This window comes from Falco biarmicus, chromosome 2 (genome assembly GCF_023638135.1).
Source record: "Falco biarmicus isolate bFalBia1 chromosome 2, bFalBia1.pri, whole genome shotgun sequence".
NCBI lineage: Eukaryota > Metazoa > Chordata > Aves > Falconiformes > Falconidae > Falco > Falco biarmicus.
In genome coordinates this window covers 9,310,571-9,335,864 of record NC_079289.1, presented here as the reverse complement: position 1 = coordinate 9,335,864, position 25,294 = coordinate 9,310,571, and the positions used below count along the sequence as shown (strand labels likewise).

The 25,294-nt window shown below is 39.6% G+C and overlaps 1 protein-coding gene across 1 annotated transcript in view; it reads right to left on the bottom strand.

Annotated features, from left to right (window-relative positions):
- Positions 1-777: 777 nt before the first annotated feature.
- Positions 778-25,294, bottom strand: part of TMEM135 (transmembrane protein 135) — a 189,455-nt gene continuing 164,938 nt past the window's right edge. Inside the window, exons 7-15 of the mRNA XM_056327900.1 lie at positions 21,757-21,798; positions 20,110-20,256; positions 17,847-17,916; positions 11,942-12,109; positions 8,527-8,590; positions 7,755-7,831; positions 6,000-6,098; positions 4,694-4,761; positions 778-3,084 (exon numbers count right to left, since the gene is read on the bottom strand). Coding sequence (XP_056183875.1) covers positions 2,952-3,084; positions 4,694-4,761; positions 6,000-6,098; positions 7,755-7,831; positions 8,527-8,590; positions 11,942-12,109; positions 17,847-17,916; positions 20,110-20,256; positions 21,757-21,798 — 868 coding nt within the window. The 3' untranslated portion in view covers positions 778-2,951. The remainder of the gene's footprint in view (positions 3,085-4,693; positions 4,762-5,999; positions 6,099-7,754; positions 7,832-8,526; positions 8,591-11,941; positions 12,110-17,846; positions 17,917-20,109; positions 20,257-21,756; positions 21,799-25,294) is intronic.

Below are 25,294 nucleotides of genomic sequence, written 5' to 3'. Positions count from 1 at the left end.
GGTGCAAGGTGGGGACTACAGCCACAAGGCGAGTGAGATGCCCAGTAAGGGCAGTGCGGTAAGAGTGACACGGATGGCAATGAACTCTCCAGAAGAGCCGTGCATGCAAACAGCCTCAAGGAATGGTGAAAAAATTGCCTACCACAGGTGTATTTACTCCTGACTCCTGGAAGCCATGGATGAGGCAGCAGCACACCCTCCCGAGATGCCTGCAGGGAGCCACACAGTCTTACTGCGCAGCCTCCCTAAGGACACCCAAACCTCGACGAACGAACCGTGGTGTTTCAGGTTGACCCACCACTTCCTACCACCTCCTGTGCAAGTTCCCCCCTGGATTCCTCTTTGCAAAATCAACTTCTTTAGCAAAAAGTTTAACATCATTAGATACCCATCATATGATCAAACAAATAAAGAGCCGTGCCCCATCAGGTGGTGGGAAGTCATATGAGGCCCAACCATCTGGCCACATGGCAGGCAGGGCTGGAGGCGTGCAGCGTCTCACTGCCTTCGTAACAGGCTATGTGGCTTTCTCTGCTTAAAAAAGAAACATTAAATAACGTCAACCCATATTGCATAATTACAATTACCCATGGAAGTACAGAGCTGAAGTTATCGCTGAACTGTTTTGGCGTTACTTCTTCACTTACACTGAGTTAAGATGTTATTTTGCCACAAGGATGTACAATTTAAATGCTCTTTCATGTTCCTGGTGTTGCCCTACCACCACGTATTCCTTCACTTACGACTCCAGATGGCTTATTAACAGCAAAGACAAAATTCACTTTTTCAAGCAGCAACTTTTTATTACTGGGAAAAACATGAGGACTTTATTTATTTTTTTCTCTTACATATACTTGACATGAATAAAAATAATTTAAAGATTTTAAATTTCTTTTTATATTACATGAAAATAACTCGAAACAAGGACTGTGAATTTTAGAAGCAAGAAAACAGACAAAACTGTTGTTTAGCTGCTGAGATGTAGTACTTGGGTTTTTTTAACTAAAATAGAGAAACAATCACAATTGTCATTCCAGTGAAGAAAATTAATCATCTATAAAATATCTTTATGTTTGAGAATGGTATATAGTTACACTAAAAAGTATTCATAATATAATGCGTGAGTTCTAACATATTACCTAAAATATATAACTTCTCAGACTTTACAAGGTCAAATATTTTAGATCATATTCCAGTGGAAAAACACTACAAACCTATTACAACCCTTTTAAAGTTATTGTTGAATTAAATTTTATTTCCTTTTGAGGAATTTTAATATAGTATTTTAAACAATAAAATATTGCATACAAACTAGCCTCCAGCACTTTATTCACACTAACTTGGACTTGCTCTTTTAAAGGATGAAGCACCTTTAGTAACAATGATAAAGCATCACTGTTACAGCAGCTGATGAAGAAGCAGATTTTGGGCACAGATTGGTACAATTTCCATGACATTTCTGTAAATCTGATAAAAATTACTGTACATTCCGTAATAAGAAATTAAACTAATGGGAATTAAAATATGCTTAAGGCTGGGGTAGGATTACAAGTGTTACAAGACAAAGATTCTATTACTCCAATTCATATCATCTGACAAAGACTTCCAAAAAACCAGATTTTTTCTTTCTTTCTTTTTAATATACATGCAACCTACTCCTGTTTCCATTCCCTGGCTTACCTCATCGCTTTTCAGTTGAATAGTTCATATTTTCATTAAGTTCTAGGGTAACGGACACCATTCAGCATCACCTGAATGAATTCTAACAAAAAAGCATAAAAAGCAGTTAGCACGTCAAGGTCTCGCTTTAGAACACAAACCTTTAGCTACAGAAATACGCAGGGTAAAAACGAGATGGAATTTTCGTAGGTCGTTTGCCCTGAGTACCACATTACATTGGATGTAACTGTCTCAGTTGCGGCTGGCTGATGGACTGACAGAAAACCACTCTTCACCCGAGTACAAGGCAAAAATACTATTTATACGATCATCAAAACTGTTCTCTTGTACCAGTGTAACCTCAGGGGTCAGTTGTCTTTTAAAGAAATGCCTGAAATGCTGGCTGGCGTTGCAGCTTGACGAACAACCCAATGCCATCTAACACGAGAACGTCAAGCCCTTTAAAAAGAAACATTTAATTTCAGGATATTTGGGAGGGGGGTTTTTGTTTTGTTTTGTTTTGTACTGGGCTTTTTTATTTTTGTAACTGTCTGCTGTTTCCAGCACCATTTCAGAAGCTGGAATGTTTCATTCCTTCCTCTGCCGGTTTTGTCATTTTCCACTTGGCAGATGCTGACCACCACACCCTGCTGCTCCGCATAGCGCAGCAGTCATCGGTGCTGCCTTTTTGTTTTCCTTGTCCGTATTGTCAGTGGGATTTAAAGCCCTGGAATGTGATTTCTGAATTAATTGTGCATTTTCTTTTCCTGAGGAATGCCTTATTTTGCAACCATAGCTGTATAAAATAATGAGTGGGTGGTGGCTCTTTTGAGATAAATCAGCAACACAATTTAGAAAACCAAGAAGGTATTTTCACCCAACTGCAACAGATCAGGTAAAATTTTGGACCTAAACTAGGCCAATTGTCTTCCTTTCTGAATTAAGAGTTACTTCTAGTTTTATCAAGAATATTCTACTGGTACGAACTACAGAATTTTTGAAATTATGATGCATATTTATGTTTTACTTCTCTAAATATATTACTCATTTGTTTAATTCATTCAGGAATCTACCATACTGTCAACCAACTACAGCAATCCAGAAATATTTTCTGCTTATGGAAGGGGCTTCATCACTAAGCCACACCTTCCTACCAAGCTTCAGTATTTTTGATTGGTAAAAAGCATTTCTCATTGAAATAATACTGAAGTGGAGCCCAAGCCCTCCTCCATATATATGACTTTTCAGGACAAAACGCTGATCACATTCAATGCCAAGATATACTGTCGTTTTCAAGACCTCTCCAGCGGTAGCTCTGGTGGTACAACAGTGTATCTTGGGTCAAGCTTAGGTGTGAAATCCTTGAAGTTCTTAGATGCTTCAGTACCAAATACATCTAAAACTTTCCTGTTCATGAGAGCAAACCTGAAAAAGAAGAGACATGACAGTGTGAACAGGTTACTCATTCACTTATGAAAAAATACAATTGTTGTTAAAAATATTTCATTTCATGAAAGACAACCCAAATTTTTCAAATACAGGCTTCAGCCTCCACTGTCCAGAGATGGTAAGTTTTTCATCTTGGGCAATAAAGATTTTTGAAAAAATACATCTGACATATCTCATTAATAACGCTTTGTGTAGATACACTTTATATAACACAACTTGTGAAACGGAGCAGAGTCCCCTTCTACTTTTTACTCCACCAGAAAGGTCAAACCAAAACATACTCTTGTTCTCCCTCGCCCCAGCAGAGCAAACTGGGCATGCCTGCCCAAGGCTAGGCAACCATTTTATTGGCGTTACAAGCTATTTCCATTTCTTTGCTCTTCAAAATTGTGCAGTGAAAGACCTACGAAATGTCAAAAGAAACCGCCTTTATGGAGAGAGTGTCAAAACTACTATTACAGCGATTTGCTTCAGATAAAAGAAATGAGCAGAACAGAACTTCTTTCCCCTCCTCTCTTTTAGCTAAAGCAATTTTAGGATTAGCACAAGAGGGGAAAAAGCAGCCAAAATTGGACATCTGCACTGACATCATCCCCCGTATCATGTTTGCATGGCCTCAGGGGTTGCCTGCACACTGCCTCCAGTCATCCAGGGGAAAGCCTCCCACTACGACCAGCCATGTATTCGGTCACCTCCTGTCCAGCTAAGAGCGTATTGTGCCATGGGGAGTGTAGTTCAACATGCTCCAGGAACTGGCCTCTGATTTCACTTCTATTTTTATAGTCTGGAGAGCTCACTGTCACGACAAACGTTACCTTTTATTATCTCATTCATAAACTGATCTACATCGAGATTTGGATGCCTTGTTTCTGCCACATATTACATCAGTAGAGCAGCGTACACTTCACTAAATTGTATTTTTGTAAGTCAGTTACAGCAAAACTTGTTTTAAAAGGTAAGCATTTTAGATCCCCACAGCAAATAAGAGGAAAAATATCTGGCAAGATGTCACAGTGTAAATTTATGGTTATAATAAGTGAAAATTTTTCACTAGTTTTCCAAGAAAAAAATTCCTTTCTCAACTGAAATAGATGTTCTATACAAAACAAAATATAAAAAATTAAATATACAAAATAATTGAATCTTCAAACTATTCTTAGGAAATACCCTGACATTTCTAGTAATGCTTTTAAAAGTGTAGTAATACCGTGCTGCTGATCACGGTACATACTAAGTGATTTCTTCAACCTGTATAGTTGTTTACCCTGAAATCTGAAAGGATTCCACTCTCCAAGGGAACTAAAGATAAAAAAGGCTTCAAGTAAAACACTCATCTGCTAACTAGTCTTAACTAGATTTAAGTCATTGCTCCCATTATTAGACTAAACCTAGTAACGCTGCTTCAGCAGCAAAGAACTTCAAGGGGACTGAAAAAATTTGAAAAGCAGAGTAATTACTGGGGAAATTAGCCCCTATGTACTCCTATGGCTCTGCTGTTGACAGTGAATGACAGTAAATGACACAGAAAGCTGAATGTGATCGATGACGTGTTTAGACAAGCCGTAACATACCCCTGATTACATACCTGCCCTTTGTTAGTCTTAAAAGAAATTTCCAGTACGAAGGTCTCAGGTTCTGAACTTCCATGACAGCCTGCAAGGAGAGGATTCTGTCAGAGCCAGCTGATGGTGTCAGGCAAAAACCTCATCTGCTACATTACACTGACAAAACCAGTAAAAGGATGGTTATGGGAAAAAAAAAATATTTAATTGTTTTTAAATCAAGCAGCTGTGATCACCTGCCAATGTCCAGCACTATTAGCAGACAAACGGCTCACAGCTGAATTCAATGCTCTACACCACCAGCACCCACTGATATTCCCGGAAGACCATCTCCAAGGCAACTGAAGACTGGCAATTACAAAGAGGTGTAAATTGAAGGTGGCGATTACAAAAAAGCCTTTCCTCTTTTCTCACACGAACTTTATTTCTGTTAGCCTCCGACAATGGTCCTTGCCAATAGTATTTTGGAGATTGCAATGCCACAGACCTTCAGGCACATCCCAAGCACTAAAACATCAGTTCACTTTGATACTAGAATGACAGATATTCCCAAATATATGAGAGCAACAAGGAGGAGGAGTGGCACTGTCCTGTTAAGCGTGAGACAGCAGAAGACTCTTTTAGGGTCATTTTTTATTCTCTTTATTGAGGGGTACAAAAAGGACATCTAGCTATGGAGGTCCAGAAAACATTCAGCGGGATGTTTCAGCAGAAGATCTAGAAATGGGGAGATGTAGTAGCACAGCAGAGTAATTTGGGTACCACTGAGAAGGAGCTTTTCTAGCTGATGCAGCCAATAAAAAGACCGAGGGTGAAGGCATGTAATTGACTTGGGAAGTGCAGAAGATTACAACTGCAGCTTGTTTCAAATGTAAACCTGCAGGTTTTCTTCCTAATTTTTTCAGATTTTTTTCAAATAGGCAGCTTTAATTCAAGTTAGGTGAAAGTGAAAACTTCCAGTTGATTAGAAAACCCTATAAAGTATTATAATACATATTTTGTCTCCTTGAGAAACTATTCTTTCATATGCTTAAGAAAGTCCACACATTTATGCTCATCTTCTGTGTAAATGCATTTTAAGATCCTGTCCAAAGAATTCAATGCTTTGTATAATCTATTCAGCTATAAGCTTATGAGAAATTTGAGTCCTAGAAATGATCTTCCCACAGTGATACTCAAAAGCAAGATGCAGGAGCCCCAACTCACAGCAGTTTGCTGGAATCACTACATCACAGCATCTTTTCTGTATCACTGAACCCATGTGCTCCCCATTTCATTCGACTTTTGAATTAAAGAACTTCATGTTTTGTTAGAAGACAATATACTTACTGCCTGAAAGCATATCGATGTAGAAATGGCATAGATGATGCTGTCTGCATGAGGAAAATAGGGAACCTTCCCTGCTTCAATGCCTTTGAAGTAGATAGTCTATAAATATCGATAAAAAATGCTGAATGAAACAAAATAAAGTAGAAGTAGCTTTTTACCTTTTATTTAACCTTTTTTAAAAAAAAACATGCCAACATTACTAACCTATGCTCATACAGTTTTGTATATGTCCACAGATGTGACATTGATTGAGATAGTGTATAGAAGGTACCCACAATCAATAGAATAAGAGGCAGTTAATGCACAGAACAGGACCTAGCAACAGCTTGGGTGTTAAAAGGGTGGTATAGGTCTTAAAGATAAAAAAGGAAAGTTTGCTATGTTAAAGTCTTCATTTTTAAAAAGCAAAAGAACAGTGCAATATCTATTCCAACAAAGTGAATATTCACTGTTCTTAAACAGCTTGAAATCACATACTTTACTTTCTGAGAAAACATGTAAAGTTTATTTTCCTGAGCACAGCTTGACCTTCCAAAGCAGCACACGCCTCTCTGCTCAGTTATCCTTGGCTTGTGTAAGATGATAAAAGTAGTAAAGAAAAAAAGAGTGAGAAAGAAAGAAAGAAAGAACACACAGCACTTTTCTTATTTCACTGTAGCCACAATGTCTCAAACTCCAGAGAAAACCATCACCAATACAAGATAATATTGGTTTTTTACAACTGGTGTTCTGAAAGTCAATATGGGTAACTCAGATTTGCTTTCATAAAACCAACATGTGAACTACCTTCAGAGCTTAATCCAGGATTACAAAGAGCAAGAACACACAGAGTATATCTTCCCTTTTAATGTTTATTTTATGCTTGGGGGAAAAAAAAAAAAAAAAAGATTCCTTCTTTTAATATTATTTGAAATGAATTCTGCTCTGGTAATGGAGGTGGATAAATATCGCTAGGGAATGAGGCACTCCAGGTCTGCAGGAGAAAGCTTTGTGATTTGGGGACGATGCATAATAAGAGAACGGTCTCAGCTTATTCCAGTGGTGCTGCTGGGGAAATAACCATGACTAAGTCTGGATTTTATGGAAAAATCACAGTAAGAAATCAAAAGCTGGTTAGCAAAGTATAATCAACATAACCAAACTCTACAAACTTCCCCCCCTCCCCGGGCTCCTAATTTTAACAAGTTCATAGAAATAATTCAAGCCTGAAAAACAGTAATTAGAACGAAGTTCATTGCAAAGCTGGGAATTCAATCAATTCAAGTATACTGACAAACAACTCCAGCTACAGACTGAAGCTTAAGCTATTTTGAGTTATCTTAGACTGTTGAATGCCAAAATTGGGGAACAAAGGCAGGAAGTTAAGCTGTAGCTTTTGGCAATAAATTTGCAATTAAGGACTAGGTCTGATTTATGTTTCTGGCAGAACAGGCATTCTTGGAACTTTCAGATTTAAAAAATCTGTAAAAGCTACAAAGCAAAGGGCTATCAGGAGATTAAAAGAAATCATGGAGAATATACGTGGAGACCAGTGGGTAAAGGACTTATAAAATGAGTCACAGAAAAGAAAATAGGAAAGAAATGAGACCACAGAATGGCACTGCCTCCTGGCACGCACATACTGAAACATACCGCTGCCACACAACTTTGTATTATACTGGAATCGTCCGACAAAGCCTGTGAAGCTCACTTTCTTTTTCTGCCTTGAAAAAATAGATGAAATGAAGAACTCTTGTTATAAGGGTACTATCTTACCTCTACTAATTTGGACACCAGATACATCGAAATAGTAGTACTTTTGTAAAACATCATGGAAATTCCTGCTAGACACCCTGTAACAATTAGAAAACAGAAGTATTGTTAAGATTGTGATTTATTGTTGCTGTCGCAGTACGTCAGCTCAATGGACACCGCACAAGATTATGCTTGCTGCTGCTACAACAAAATTCAGAGACATTCCTGTGCTGCTCATCAAAATATGGTTTATGACACTAAAAAGAGTTTGGAAACCCTGAAACGATTCTGTAGTTCAGTGTTCAGGAGCACAGTATCGTTTCCTCTCTCATCCCACAAAAAAAGAAACCCTCTGAGGTTTCAGCACCTGATCGATACACAAACAAGCAGGGAAGGGCCTGCACCCTCCCCCAAATTTCATGGCAAGAGGGTCCTTCTTCGGATCCAGTGGAGCCATCCCTTTCAAATGTGTGTCACGTATGGAACAGTCAGTATTTGAACTTCACATCTCAACAGTTCAAAAATAAAGGACAAGTTTACATTTGTGCATACAATACTATACTGTCCTTGAAGCAGCCTGTAAAAAAACACCATTTGATTGAACGTGCCTTACAAATTTAATTGCAACTCTTTATTTGAAGCCACTTGTAATGCCACTGCAACTTTGACACAACCTTGATGTACACAGTCCTATTTTCATCACAGAAGCCTGAAAAGGGAATGGGAGGACAGACCAGAGAAATATTTGCAGAGTCCCAACAGAAGCAATATAAACTTCCTTTCACGGACTCACCAGCTACAAGTGCATGAAGTTCATCGTCGAGGTTTCGTACCCAACGCAGGAAGCAGCTAGTACCCTGCAAGTAAACAGAGAGCAGGATTAGCCCTGCTTACTTCTCTTTCACAATGCACAGACTGGAAAAACTGCTCTACATAAGCTAGTAACATAGCGCACAGTATAAATTCAGAGCCTAGTGACAATAACCCATCACCCACAGCACCTGAAAAATTTCAGTGTTTTAATTCAGTTTACCGCTACCATTTCTTTCAAAATCAGAGAGCAAATGAATCTAATTTGAATAGCCATCTAAATCCAAAGCTCATCTTGAATCCACATCATCTTCATTTGTTGTAGTTGTCTAGACTTTTTTGCATGATAAAGTCTGTTTTCAACCACACACCAAACACCCTGAGATTTTTCCACACGTCCAATAAATTCTGGAACAAGCCTAACACATCCATCTAAAAAGTCAGAACTGCGTATGATTAAAAGACATGGTGAAACACATATAATAACCTGTTTGTTGACACAGACAATAATACACAGCTGTTCAGGCCAGAATGGATGTAAGTAATTGTGGCTTGGGCTGCATTAAAATACATTTCATTGGGATGACTACAGGTTATCAAATGATCCAGACTGTTCTACATCTGCCACATCCTCTGTCTTGCTTTTGCAACTCTTTTGGAAACCCAGGCTTTGTCTCCAAATTGTACCCCTGCTAAATTTCTGTTTGCTTCCAAATGGTTTGAGATCTGCTTATTAAGGCCCAATCTAGTGCTGATGGCACCGAGAGAATGTTATATAATTCAGTGGGACAGTCCACTGACGTCTACTTTGAGATATGTGTGCCAGCCTCTTAATCCATCTCATGTGTGCTTGTCATGGAATCAAAGCATGATTTATGTTGGAAGTGACCTCTGGAGATCATCTGGTCCAGCCTGGAGCAGGTCTAATTAGAGCAGATAGCTCAGGAACTTGTCCAGTTGAGTTTTAAGCATCTCCAAGGATGGAGAATACACAGCCTCACAGGGCAATCTCTTCCAGTATTTGGCTGCCCTCACATGAAAACATATTTCCTTGTATTTCTTTGGATTACAATGTATTTCAGCTTCTGTCTGTTCCCTTTCATCCTATCAGCACACCTCCAAGAGGTGTAGGTAGCAATACAAACTCCTCTGAGCCTTTTTTCTCCAGCTTAAAATGCAGTTCTCCCAGCTTCTCCTTGCACTTTGTCTAAGCCGGTCCTAAAATCATCTCGGTGAAACCCTCAGGTGAAACCACTATTGGAAAAGACATTAGAATTAAAAGAAGAAATGAAGTAATATCTGTGTCCAAAAAGGGACACAGTACCACAGATGTGATCTCACTAGCTATTTTACAGCGCACATTTTTAATAAATAAATGCCTTGCAAAGACATTGATACATTGCAATTATGGCAGTCAACTTCCCTTCTCGAATTTGTAAAGTAGTCTAAAAAATGGAAACCAGGCTACCACGGCCAGTTTATTTTCTGCAAAACTATGTTTGCTGACATTAACAGTAAGGACAACACAAAGTTTATTAGTACAGCTACTACAGTCCTACAATGGCATTTTGGACTGCTTTTAGGGACAAGATGCTTTTTAAAAGCAGTCCATAATGCAATTCCTTTGGGTTCAAAATGCATCAGCATTTAATTTTTTTTGGTTGCGGTCCAGTCTTCTGGAATGACTACAGTCTACACTGCCCTACACGCTTATTTCAAATTGGAAGGAAATTCTAACGCAATCCAAATCTGTGTAAGTTATGGAACACAAATAAGAACAGAAAGTAGAATCACAGAATCATAGAATCATTTAGGTTGGAAAATACCTTTAAGATAATCAAGTCCAACTGTAAATCTAACACTGCCAAGCCCACCACTAAACCATGTCCCTAAGCACCACATCTACACACCTTTTAAACACCTCCCGGGATGGGGGCTCAACCGCTTCCCTGGGCAGCCTGTTCCAATGCTTGACCACCCTTTCAGTGAAGAATTTTTTCCTACTATCCAATCTGAACCTCCCCTGGCACAACTTGAGGCTGTTTCCTCCTGTCCTATCGCTTGTTACTGGGAGAAGAGACTGACCCCCACCTGCCCACAGCCCCTGTCAGGCAGCTGTAGAGAGCGATAAGGTCCCCCCTGAGTCTTCTTCTCTCCAGGCTGAACCCCCCCAGTTCCCTGAACCGCTCCCCATCAGAGCTGTGCCCCAGCCCCTTCCCCAGCTCCGTTGCCCTCCTCTGGACACGCTCCAGCACCTCAGGGTCTGTCTTGCAGTGAGGGGCCCAAAACTGAACCCAGGATTCGAGGTGCGGCCTCACCAGTGCCCAGCACGTACTTAATAACTAAAGGTCAGAGGATGTCACCCTCACTGAACGCGTATCTATAGAACTAAATTATACTTTGCAGTTGGAGCTTTTAAAAGACATCAGAAATATTTCAGATTTTGCAATTAAATACCTTTTCTTTTAAAGGCTCTTTTCTTAAAAGTTTGAAGAAAAAATTATTTTTCAAATAAACTGATTAGTCCACTCGCACTTTGCCATCAAAAATTTTAAACTCTGTAACCTTACAGATTCTTGTCTTCCAAACTGACTGCAAGTCGAGTGAAATGCTGTTTTGCTTACAAATAACACCTGTTTTTAAATTTTCGGAAAGTAATATTTACCTGAATAATGCAGAATTGTCTTAAATTTGCAGAGCAAGTAAAGTGGCAGTTGAAGAATGACACACATGATTAAGAATATGAAAGTGCAAAAGCCACTTCAGGACTGCACTATGCAATATATTCTTGCTCAGGGCGTGTACTTTGTCACATTCCCTTTTGGCATACATAAATATAATTTGATTAATTCCGCCAATGCTGTATGAATGTGTATCAGTTTGCAATCTATCATCTTATAATGGTGTAGAAGGGTAGATTTCCAAGTGGTAAGTGCAATGTCTCTTCAGCTGCACATGATATAAGTGCTGCAATCTCCTGCTATTTAGCGTCAAGTAAGAATTCCAGATATTCAAGCCAAAAAAATCTGTAAATGGCTTCTTTCTGGCAAGACTGCTGCTACTGCAGTCACTGCTTGTGTCTGCACTAAAAAGTTTTTGTGTAACAGCAAGTCCTTTGGAAATCTGAATTTGCTTTCTCTGAAGTAGTTTCTACCTTCTGATCCTGATACCGTGCTGCAAAATTCATCAGATTTATTCAGAAATTATAGAAAAAAGACACAGAACGGAAGACTGTTTTTCTATTAACAATTTGATTACTGAAATACTATAGAATTTGTCAGTGACGTGCTGTAGCAAAAAGCATCAGTAATATTAAGGAGTTAGACTTTTTAGTTCTTTGTGATATTCTGAAAAATGAAATAAAAAGCCTGGCATTTGTAATTTCTGTATAAGCTTACTTTGTATATACTGACAAAAGATCCCAGAAAAGCTCCAAGCTGGAAATTTTCCTTGTTGTAGAAGAGCGAAAGTAGTCGAGATGGTTCTGTGAACAGATGCCGGAAGGTGGATGGAATCCGAAGGCAACACTGGATCAGGTAACCGATGCTAAACATCCTAATGAAGCCCTAGAGAAAAGAAAGAAAGATTCTGTGGTAAGAAACCACAAATTCAGAAAAAGGAAGAGCAAAAACATCCACAGAAGTATTATTTTTGACATCGAGCAGTTTAAAACCCACTCTGCAGACACTATGTAAAATGCATCCCCACCTTCAAACTCAAGACCGAGTTTTTTTTGCTGATTCCCCTGTAAAACAGCTATGGCAATAAAAACATAGACAATTGACTTTATTTTCTATGAATACCTGCATGGCCTCAAGGGACAAACTATTTCTCTTCTGCTACAGAATTCTGTCCTTTGAAATAATCCCGATGACTTCATTTCCAGGTTACTGACCAGCTTTTAACCACAAGGAAGTATACAGAAAAGTAACAGGGTGGAAAAAAAGAGCACTTCTACACTCAAATGTCTGGAGAAAGCACTAAAGGAGGAAAAAAATCCACAAAAACTAAGTATTAGAGGGTGTGAGAATTAGAAATTGACCCTGGTGGCTTGGCACGTGCTCACATACTTTCCCTCAACTAGACTGGAGGCTGAATGATGCCTGCAGTGAGAGAAAGGGTGAAACTGGAAGGGAGACTGCATGCAGGGCTACTGAGAAAGGATAACATGGGTTCCAACAAATTTTCCTTACTGCTCCACCTTGGAGCATATCATTATATATCATGTCACAAAACCACACTGACTTTCTCTTTCAAGATTTTTCTCCTGAGTTTCTTATAACCTCCTCCAAAGCTTCCTATCATTATTCTTACCCTGTGGCTGAAGTTCTCTGTAAACATCCTGAATAAAATCTGTCCATTTTTTTGTTGGAAGATGCTTATGTGAAAACTATCCTCACACTCGCCACTGGCAAGTAAGGCAGGACACCAATGCTCATGAATTCTGCCGTTAGATACTCAGGGACACCGAGACAATTCCCATTACAGGGACAACTGGCAGAGGGTTTGACTGAACAACCTTTGAAACTCAAAACATTTTTGCCTCCTACAGAACTGTATAATGCATCATAAAGCTCATAAAATTTTATTGTGGTTAAACATCCAGTAATAAACTCTTCCTGAAGCAATTACTCTCCCTGCTGCTCAAGATGTGGTTTATGAGAATCAAGTGGAAGAAAATATATTGTCTCATCTGATGATCCAGTAGCCATAAATGAAAAAATTCCACTTCTCTGTCTGCTATTGTAAATTGTATGTACTGAACAGCTAATGACCCAGTGCTTTCTGGTCGTGTAATGCAAATGTCTACTGCAAGGTATGTGAGGTAGGCAGAGACGTAAATGCACTGTGAATTTTGTGTAGTTAAAACAACATTAAGACGAGCATGTATTTGCACCTAAAATGAAGAAGGACCGTAGCGTGAAGTACATAGCCCTCCTCTTCCAAAATAATGAGGTGATTATGATACCAGGTACCATTAGATAAATATGAAGTCCTAAACCCAGCAGTCACGAACAAAGCCCAAAACAAGCGAACAAACAACAGTATGGTACATTTGACATTTTTACCCAGCTGTAAGAAACGCTACTCTGATGTGGCGAAGAACACTGCATTAGGAAGCACTTAAATTCCAACTGGAAACGCTCACATACACCCATAATTTTATTTCTATTAGTAGCCTACTTAGAAGTGCCGAACTGAAGGACTGAGGCTTTGTTTTGCTGTGCACCAAACAGCAATAAGCAGTGTACAAAATCTTCCTATTTAGCTCATTAGATGGAAAACCAGAATATCTCAAGTTGCAAGGGACCCAATAAGGATCCTCAGGTCCAACTCCCTGTTCCTCGCAGGGCTACCTAAAAAACCCTGAACCACAGGACTAAAAGCATTATCCAGACACTCCCTGAACTCTACAGGGGCACTTACGAAAGCCCATACAAATACAGTGTTCTCCACAAATGACTCTCCTAGACAGAAACATTTTGGAGTTTGGGATAGCTAATGCAATTTGCAGACATCTTTTGGAGAAATACTTGGCAATACACTGTGGGACCCCCAAGCTCTGCCTAAGGAATTTTAAGAGTTTAGGCTCAGCTTCACTCAGTTCCTGTTTTCTTTGTGCCTTTAGGAACCTTTTGGGAACCTTTGGTTCTTCCTTCATTTCCTCATTTCTGTGTTTCCAGGTGAATCCACATCACACATGTATGTGTTTTTCAGAGTCACAGAAAGTATTACATCTTAAAACAATGCACAATATTGTAACTTTTATCTTCCATAAAAAGATCTCAAGTAATAACGGAGGTAGAAAACAATAGGAGTACACTATAATAAACATAAGTGAGTGAAGAAATCCCTGCTAAGAACCATTTTTCCACAGAGATTTTGAGCTGGGACTCAGATCAGGCAGTAGTAGCAGCACAGTGAAACTACGTATCTGCAAAACTCATTGAATAAAGATTTTTTTTTTCCTTTTGAGAAACAGATAAAGTGAGTAGTACAGTCAAGATACTAGCTACAACTCGAATTCAGGAAAGCATGTGTGTGCACGTAAATGGAATTCAGCAACATACCAAAATTCAGTCAACCTGCTGCAATATATTGGGGATTGGTTAAGATATTTAAAGTAAATTAGTTAAGATATTTAAAATTTGGTCTTGGTATACAGTAGCCTGTGTTCCTTCAGGAGACAGAACGCAGAAACTACAGCCACCAGGAAAAAAAAATAATCTCATATTCTTTTCAGTCATCCTAGTTATTAGCTAAGTCCTGAGGGTTATCTGGTGTCATCCACAGCATCAGCAGTAAAAATGGACAACTGAACTACTACTGCTGGCTGATGTCTCCTCATTGCACTCGAATGGAATCCAAAAGAGGAAAAATACTGTTTGACTGCTTCTGGTAGCTCTTTTCAGACATTTACAAACCCAAAGCATTGTAAGTATTTAAAATCTGAAGGGAAATCTATGAAATCAGCTGGTATGTCATCAGTCAATGTTACATATAAACTGTCATGGATTACGTCAACAAGCTTGCATTTGAATGTGAAGCAGGAGAAAAAGAGCATGCAGTAACAATTAAAGCACATATATGACAATGAGAAGGTGAGCTGTTCAAGAGTAAGTGAAAATATAGCACGAAGAGGAAATTTTGGCAATAAGCTGCTCATCAGATCATTACCAAATATGAAAGCTCCCTTACAGATATGGAATTAAAGAACATGCTCAAATCGTGCCACTTGACAGTTATTACTGACCAACTCCAGGAACAGCCACAGAGAGAACTAAAAATATTTTAAGAATTTCAGATCCTTAAAAATCCAAATACATAAAAATCAATTTTTCCACTCATGTTTTAATTTTTTAAAAAGGTCATAGAAAAAGCAGGAAATTCAAAGATCTGGCTACCACTTCAGTGACATTTCCCTGATTGCATTATTGTAGTCAAAACTAATTTATACTAAAATACTACACAAGACTGGTACAAGAATGAAGTACAGTTTAAATGCACAACTGGTTTCTCTAAAGAGAGAACCGCCTTATAATTTATTTTTTTTTAAAATTTATTTTCAGTCAGGTTGAGACTTAGTTCAGCTCCATTATCAGCTGGGTTTTCTTCTCCCCTCATCACCTTTCCAGGGTATATAAAATGTGAACAAAATGATGCTGAACAGAGAACCAAGGAGGACAAAGACTCCTGAGTATCTCCCCTTTCCTTTTTTTCCTCTCTGCTCTTCTAACCATTAACACATCTCCCCACTCACCTAAGAAAGGACAGAGAGAGTAGTGTGGGGCCGACCTGCTGTGATTTGAGGAATTCATAACCTGAATTTAGATTTGGGTCTCTCAACTACAGTAATTCAGCAAGACTACCACCTATTTCTCAGCCGCCCTTCTGTTTTAAAGGCATTTCTAGTTCATTATATTCCATAACGGTCAGATCACCTCTCTTTTTACCCCATGAATTCTCACACACACAATCGTTCTTCCAGCAGATGATGACAGTTTTCCATGGAGAAGAGGCACCAGTTCCATGATGAATCCTTAAACAGAAATCCTCACTTCTTGGCTCTAACTGCACTTGCAGAGTAGTAGCGTTATGAGGCTACTTACAGATTTGACTGCTGAGCATGCAGTACAGAATGCATAAGGATTTTGTGTGAGATTAATAAAAAGCTCAGAAAGCAAGTATGGACTAACAGTAGTTAAGAGCTAATGACTGTAAAATATGCCAGATGAAAGCACTTTATGTAGAAGCGCAGCAGACTGAAGTTACAGCGAGGCACTCATTAAAAAAAGATGCACACTAAGAGACACTGCTATCAGCAGAGATCTGGAAATGCAGCACGTCCACCCATAAAATCACTTCAAAGTAATAAAAAATCTTACATTCATTGCAGTCTTGGGCATTGATTCTGAAGGCTAGACACTGATACCTATGGGGAAAACAGAGTACTCCGCAAACGGAGGCACAGGGAATGTTTGCTCCCCAGAGGATGCTGACCAAACAGGAGCACTCGGGAGATGGGAGACAAAGCAGGCCAGCAGGCACGGAACAGCGGGCGCACTGGGCAAGGCACTGAGCAAGCACAAAGCAAGAGGAAAGTCTGTGTGCACAAAGATTTTACGCCTGGAAGAAAAGAGCCCGTGAACGGAGCATTGAGTAGGCCGAGATAGCGGTGAGAGGTTGTAAAATTGCAATTTTAATCTGGGTTCTGTTAAATATGTGTCACACCTACAACAGAAAAGCGACGTTATCTACCCTGACCTATTCGTGAATGCTCTAAATGCGTATTCTCATCGCAGTTCAGCAGAGCACTTGAGCACCATCTCAAATCCTATGAACTCCAGCACAACTTATATCCCTGTTACGCAGTGGTCCGCTAACATACTGCAGTGTAAAAAGAAGTGTTAACACAACACAAAATAGTGTTAATAAACACACATGAATAAACGTTTGCTAGATTTCTTCCGATGCTAAAGTTAGAGCGTAGCTTTTCTGAGATAACACTACCTGTATACATTTTAATTTTAAGAAGTTTTTTTTGAAAGTAAGATTTATTACAAGTATCTGAAGATACTTAAAACCATTTTTGCTGCTGCATGTATAAAGGCGGGTACGTTATTAAGTGACTGAGATCTTCTGGAGCCTTACCAGCTCCTAAAACAGGCATAGCAGGTGGTACCACCTGTGCCCACCCAACGCCAGCCAGAACAAATCTCTACACAGTACTCCTCTGAAAAAAAATAAAAATGCGCCGATCACATTAATAACGGAGAATTAATTATCCCACTGGACATAAACAGCTCTCTCTGGGTGCAGCAACTGTGACCAATCTCTCATTACCCTGAGCCCTTAAAATAAATGGAGGGAGGAGCGAGCCAGTGCCCAGCAGCAGCGTGCCAGACCCGCGCAGCTGCACGTGTGCCAGACCCGCGCCGCCTGCCAAAGCAGCGCATTCCAGGTGCTTTATTAATTCTGTGATTTGGGGTGGAGTCACAAGTGGGCTCAGCCGTGAAGTGCATCACATAGTTAAAACAAGTTCCTCGCTTGCTAGTCCATTTTTTCCCACACACTTGATGTTATTCATTCACTACAGCTAATCTGGAAGACCAGAGAACTTTAACCACCCCCACCCCTCACCCCGTTCTAAATTGAGAAAATCTGTTTTCAGGCTTGTCACATTTTCAATAGGAGAATGAGTAACAGGCTGCTTTCTCACTTCCTAAGTATATGCTTTTTCTGACTAAAGACTTTTACCCTTTCTTTGCCAGAGTTTGTCAATCTAACTTTTTCTGCACTTACTTTAATACAATATGAGATGCAATTATCTCCATAGTGTTTACAGCATCTATGCCTCGGGCCATGTTTGCACCTGCAAAAAGCACAATGAAACACGTATTAACTCATAGCTGTTTTCAGCGTCATCAACAGGAGACTTCATAAATATTTCTCGCCTAAAAATACATAAAGTGCTCTTTTTCCCACCATTCATTCTCCACACTCCCCACCAAAGGGCACCGTGAACTTTTATGACACCATAAAAGAACAATAAAAACTCAAAATACTTTAGTTGTACAGCAAGAAGTGTCTGCACACTTGTTTAGAACCGACCTCTTGCAGTGCTACACATTAAATACAAAATTAAAGAACAAATTTTCTGTTGTGGTCAAGAGGGAGAAGGGCTGTGACCCTCCCTGGTTCGCCTCTGCTCTGCTCGAAGGTTCTGGAAGGGTTTCTGACCAAGCAGCCGTTATCTGTGTCCTTACATCTTTCACGCCGTTGTAAGGCACATTGGAGGGCAAGGAGGAACACAGAAACGCACAGAGATACCCTGTGAGAATTCTCTCAATTACAGGCCTTCCACTTCTGGGCTATATCTTCTACTGTGTAGATTTTTATGTAGCTCTTACTTCGGACTGAGAATTTGACCTTGAGCATTTAAAAAGTGACTGGCTTGGGATGGTGGGACGCGTGGATTGAACAGTTGTTAGCCCTGCGTTATGTAGAATTAAAAGACATAAAGTCAGACCAGGTCTGAACATTGTATTTTGCTACAGCCAAGTATTTAAGTTTTAATGCAAAATAAATTAGACAATTTATATACTGCTTCAAATATTTTGGAAGTTTTGAATCGTGTACTGTAAAGTCTAATGGCCATAAATCATCTGTGAGGTCAGTTTATGTAGCAAAAATTGTAATGAGAATGTGCTCAGGTTACAGGCATTTAGACTCAATTATACTGAAAAGAACCATATGGAAGAGAAACCTGTGAGAGCATTAGGGCTGGAAATGGAAAGTTTTCTGAATGTCTGAGTTGGGAGTTCCAAAACCTTAAAGAAAACACGCTCTTCTCCATGCACAGTCTCTTGATCCTTGTATTTAATGACCAGTGGAAGAGCTAGAAACTATCTCTAGCAAACTGAACAAGAGGGTTTTAAGACAAAACGGGTATAAGCAACTCAGCTAAAAGAATCTGCACGTGGCTGGAGCTGTCTTCTCCTTGTAGGTCTTTTGTTGTCTAATACAGTCATGCCTGGAAAACCACTGCTGACCTCTCTCACATTTTTCAACTAAAAGCTAGAGCAAATCACGGGAAGTCGCCATGGGATGTAGGTCACTTCACGTTTGTTCGTTGTCTGAACAAGTAAGATAAGCCGCTGCTTCAGGAAAACAATGCACTTGGAAGACTCGTTTCTCTCCTGCACGTCAACAGGTAAAGATCTGGTCATAAAACCACTCCCGGAGAGGTCAGTGGAAGTGGAGATTCATATGTGTGGTACGAACGAACAGACCTCTAGCCCATTTTTTATTCAGTTTCTCCTGTAAATGAATGACTCTTGTGGTACGCAACATGCCTGAAGCGGACATACCAAGCACAGCAGAAGTACATCATCTGAACATATTAGGCTGAAAAGCTATCTGATGTCATTTCTTTAAGCTCATGCTAAAGGAAAATAAATGGGATCCTGTAGAGCGGGAGGGAACCTATCTTACCTAACTTCAGACGTCTAGACTTGACCTCGTGCAAAACAGTTTTAGGCTCACTTTTTGCTTTGCAATTTCCTACTTCTGACAGCGGAGGCAGGCCATGTGCTACCAATCCTCTTCTCAGGCAGTTCTCCTTTATGCAATACAAAGATGTAGGTCCCAAAAAAAGATGATGTTACGGTCATTTACGGTGACCTACGTAAGGTCTGCTGCTGTGCAATTTCCCCTCAATATCACTGCTAGCACCATGAGAACCATGCCAGGAGCTGGTTTTGCTGAGAACTGCAGGAAAAGCAACCACCGCTCGGCCACTCAGAACTGACTGAATTTATCCTCCCTTTTTAGACAACTGTGTGTTGCAAGTCACAGCGATGACACAGAGGTCTTAAATTTTGCTTTCACTGGAGTTCATCATTTGTCACTGCTCACTACCCAGTAAAAATGAAATGCAAAACACTAAAACGCAAAATAAAAGTATCATTAAAAAATATCAAATACAATGTAACAAAGCATAAAAATGAGCTAAGTAAGAATGATTAATTTTTTTTTATTCTTCTTTTTGTCTCTTTTGACTCACACTTTGTCTATGAGCTTTTTTGTCAGAGCCAGTATGTTCATCGGCTGTGGTATTTTTTCACAATGCTTTATCTTTCTGTCTATTTTTGAAAATGCTGTTTCAGGTGAAAATGAGTGAGTAGGGATTTCTTCTTTCCCCACAATGAACCTGAAACAAAAGAAAAGAAGAAAGAACAAAGCAACAGTTACATAAATAACTTAAAGAAACACATAAAGTCCAGTGCAGGTCTGTAAGACAAGCTTGAAGTTACCCACAGGTCTGCAAAAGAAAATATATCCTATACAGCTGCCAAACCCTGTATCTCTTTGAAAAGATCACTCCACCAACTTATATTTAAACTTCAGATAATGGTCACAATGGCTGCCAGGAATTTTTTAAAACTAGGAACAGAAACATTACTAGGGAAGTCCATCTCTCAGAGACAGGAGGAACACTAAATAAGAAAATAAAAAGGCATATGAAGTATCTCAATTATCTCCAGAAAAATGGGGTTGCATAAAGGATGGTAATTACTACAATGTTTTTATAAAATATCTGTTTTGTAAAATCTTCAAAATGTTTTCACTCCCACCATGAGCAACAACTTTGTTTTGCTTGGCTTCCTCTTCAGCCCTCTTTCTTCACCCAGAGTTGATATTGTCAATATATCAGTTCATCTTAGGTGTAGAATTACTGTGTATCAAGGGCAACGGAGGACACAATGGCAAGATGTTTCCTAACGCTCTGCACTATAATCCAAGTTCTGCTATACTGTGGCAGCCTTGCTGAGGGTGATGAAAGGTATAAAAACTTTTGCCATTCTATGATTTCAGAATGCACGCTGCCATAGGAGTGTTTCATGTCTATATTTGTGGACTATAGACCAGCTATTTAACTATTGGCACCTTGTATCAAATTCCATGGCTGTTTCATAGCTGTAAACTATAAAATATTTCCCACTACAACAGGTCTGTCTTGCTTGATTTCAGCTCTTTTCTTCACCTGTGGGTTGATACTGTCCATGCCCTGGGCTGTCTGAGTGGTAGACAGGTAGCAGAATATGTAGCGGAAAGATAAGAGTAACATCTCTTTGTACTTCTAAGACAAGACACAAAGATGAGAGAACTTTGCATAACTACAACAAATGAGTGAGTAACACCAGAGGGTCCCATCACAAAGTAAATTCTAGGAAAGCCTGGACCACGATGGCAGACACAAGGTTTAGTGGCGTGTCGAGGGACTCAAACGAATAGGCTACAAATCCATGCTCTATTCGGGTGCTGGTTACAGAACTACCGTTGTATTCATTAAACATTTTGTAAATGCAGCAAATAAACTCCAGGTCAAAACACAGCAGCCATTTGCTTCCAGGAGAGTATCAGGAATTGCAAATCCCAGTTTTAGAAAGGAAAAAGATTAACACTCCTTCAAAAACATGCAACCATATGTCCACATTTCCTTTAATAACGGTCACAAATATGAAAAGATTCCTCTCTTGCAAGCACATTATGCATTCTTCAAAATATGCTGTATACCCCAAGAGCTGGGAAAGCTTTACAAAAGCATAATTTTCCTTGGGAATACTCTTTGCATGCAATGCAGCTGCTACTGCACACGATTCCTCAAAGTCTTCACTTAAAGCTACGTACTCACAGAAACATTACTTACTTTAGTGCAGAGTATGTAAATCCTTTCAAGCCATCTTTGCACCTGAAACATAAAAACAACAGATTTTTTTTCTGTAATGGGCTGCTTGCAAAATAAAGTGTTATAGATTCAAAATTACGTAGAAGGGCTGTGGATGAACACCAGCTCCTCACTACCAGAAACAGCCCATCTGTAACAACTCTGTGGCTATCCCCAGCTTCACAGTTGTCACCACGGCCTTGGGACATCTCAGAAACAAAGGGTACAGCGTCCAAATGCCAGTGCTTCTCTCTTTTATCCAAACCAAGAGTAGAGGAATTTTTAAAGGATGGTGACAGAACCACTGGGGTGACAATGGGAGATTCCATACGACAAAGAACTGTTGCTCATTATGAGTTTTACGAAACATAAATGTTACTGCAAGGAGAGAAAGGAGGGTTGGACCTCAATAAAAGACCCACCATCTTGTGAAGAACTGCAGGGAATAGTAATTCTGGCTCTGAGATAAATTGTTCTGCTTTGCACAGTGCTGATGTCTGCAGCTTGCTACTTTAAGACGGCTCTCAATCTGAAAGTCCAGTTTTTCAATTAGAAAAAAATAGAAAAAAAATCAATTAGAAAAAAAGAGCTGTTGTTCTGATTCTGAGCTTGATTACATATATCCGTCCTTACAGACTACAGGGTTCTTTGTGTGAATAACGATCACAGTAAAGAGTCCATAACTGGCTGTGAAAGATGCAGGCTACTGACTTTTTTTCTCCTGAGGATACAATGAAAGGAGCTAAAGTCTGCAGCTCCTACGGATTCTTCCTGGAAGACTTCTCAGTGTCATGTTGGTAGCAAAGCAAAGAGCGGATACTTGGGGTTTTTTTTTCCCTTTTCTTTTTATAGAATTGCATGGGGAATACATCATGGTAAAAAAAAAAGCATTCCTGACATAACCATACAGCGCAAACTAGTAACTTGTCAGCACCCTCGTTTCAAGAACACATCTAACTCTAAGACAGGATGGCCGTCTCAAAACCTTCACAAGTGGCAGTGGGGGAACACAACCCTTTGCCTCCTGCCTGCAGAGACCAAACTGTCCCTGGAAAGCCCGTGCCCAAGCCCTCCCAAGAGCACAGGACACCATCCTCCAGAAGGCACCATGAGCGGTCAGGTTGATGCTACCGATGGCTGGATAGACACGAACAGCAGGAAAAACACAACGAGATGAAACGATCAAGAAAATCTTGCTTTGTCCCAGCAGGCAAGCACCTGGTGCAGTGCCAGTAAGAGGTCACAGCATGAAATGCTCCTGCGAAACACTTCCCAAGGGTATGGCCTTCAACACACATATTTCCAAGGACCTGGTTTGGTCACCACGTGCACAGTGCTAAATAAATATTAGGCACAGTTATACACAGCACCAGAAAATTCAGCCTACGGAGTTTCTCTTTCAAAAAGGATTGCACCTAAAATATCAGTCATGTATAGACGAACTATAAGGGTTCAAGGTAAACACAAATAAAACTGCTGAATGTATCTTTAATTAATATAGAAATCTGTAACCAAAAATAGGTAAACATTTTACTTTTTATGATTCATTAGCTAAGGAATTCAGAAACTGAAAATTATCATAGCACTTTTTACAGAGAGATGGACTGAAACAATTGGTGAGTGATGGACTGAGAGCAACAACATTAGCTCTGCCCAGAGATCACCGCGAATCGCTGGCAGAACTACAAACAGAGCCCAAATGCACAGGGTTTACATATACCCGCTCTACCCACACCCCCATGGCCTGATATCACGAGTTTGATTTTAAACCTAGAATTGACTGTAAGTTAAATGCCCTTTGAGTTAAGGGCGTTCAAAACATTACATCTGCAAGCTGACAGCTCAAGAATAGGGCCCTAGTGTCTACTTCTCTTTCCCAGTAAATTAAAACCATACACAAACTGAAACGTAAACATGCATATAAACGTTTCTAGAATACTATTGAAACCAGAAAGTAATTACAGTATGAGCATAATGATGCTTTTGCCTTAATCATTCCAATGCAACTGCACTTCCAGTTGCAAGTGTTCAATTATTCCTTTATCGCACCAGCAGATGTCCCTACCCCACCAGCGCTCCAACTCACCCGGCTGATGCTATACCATTCATCCACTCCTCCTCGAAGAAATTGTCATTCAAATCCTTTCTTTGCTAGTATTGAAATCTCAGAGGACAACTGAATCACCGACAGACGAAACAGCCCTCCAAGCCCCTACTCATTACTCCAAGAAACCTGAAAAAGATTTCTATTGCCTATTCTAATTACATGATCAAAGTCAGTTCTATGAAATAAGTATTTGGTGTATTGGAATTTTATTAGTTATTCTTACTTTTCTTATTCTATTAATGTATATATATATATATACACACCCGTATAGCTATAGAGCTACTGCTATGAATCCCCCTGCAAAATGCACTGCAGATAAATACATAGTTCAATATGGAAGTAATACTAAAGATAAAATTCCAATTTTTACCCCATTAACTTCCTAATTTTTCAAAATCATAAAACAGTATAAAAGCACAATTTAAGTTCTTAAATAGAATTTAACTCATGCTGCTTGCTGTCTAAAATGTCTTGTGTAAAGTCATTACGCAAAACTAATGGGCATGTAGAAATATTGTGTATTAAAGGTTTCAAAACCAGAAGTCCTAGAGACACAATACTTTCGATCACGAATAATTTACACCATAACTTTCCCTTCTCTGACACAGCAATTTCGCTCTTACAAAGGAAGCAGCAACCAACAACGAAACTGGCAATCTAATTTTTGGCTCTACATCATCAATTCAGTATATTAAAGGTTTCAGAATACTGGCCTAGAGATTGAAATTGCCTAGTGTATTCACTCACTACGTACACAACATTGAGAGCAACAAAAAAATCATTCACACTGACTCCAAACATTTTTGTGTGGAGAACCCACACTTCTTTTTGGCGGGGGACCACAAAACCCCATGCAGGGACAGTGCAGAGATGTCACTAACTCAGTGACTGCCCTCGATGGTGACCGCGGAGGTACAATGCTAGCTGCACATGGCACGTTTCATTAACACCTGGCTGCTAATAACTGAACTAAGACTAATGATTTGCTTCATACAGCCGCTAATTGGTAATAATAATGCCACCACTAATTGGTAATAATAACTTTTACTCAATGCTTCATTGCTCAAGGGGTGAAAAAATCTGCACTCTGCTGCTGACCCCTGCAAGCCATTCAAGCTGCAAACGAGTGCAGTAAAATGCATTACGAGCGCCTGGCACTGCAGATACCCCTGAGACGGGAAAAATCTCAGTAGCGTATTACTACTACTACATTTGTTTTTAGGGTATTATTCAACCTGGAAGGTCTAAGACAAGCAGTGAGTTGTATGTCGTTAGAGGTACTCAATGTGGCTCACCTCTGCTACCATTCCCACCACCCTGAAACATCCCGGGGACCAAATCCCAAGCTGCAGGAGGGCGGCACCTTTTTTAACCCAGCGAGCAGGAATTTAAATAGTGCATAATCTGTTTATG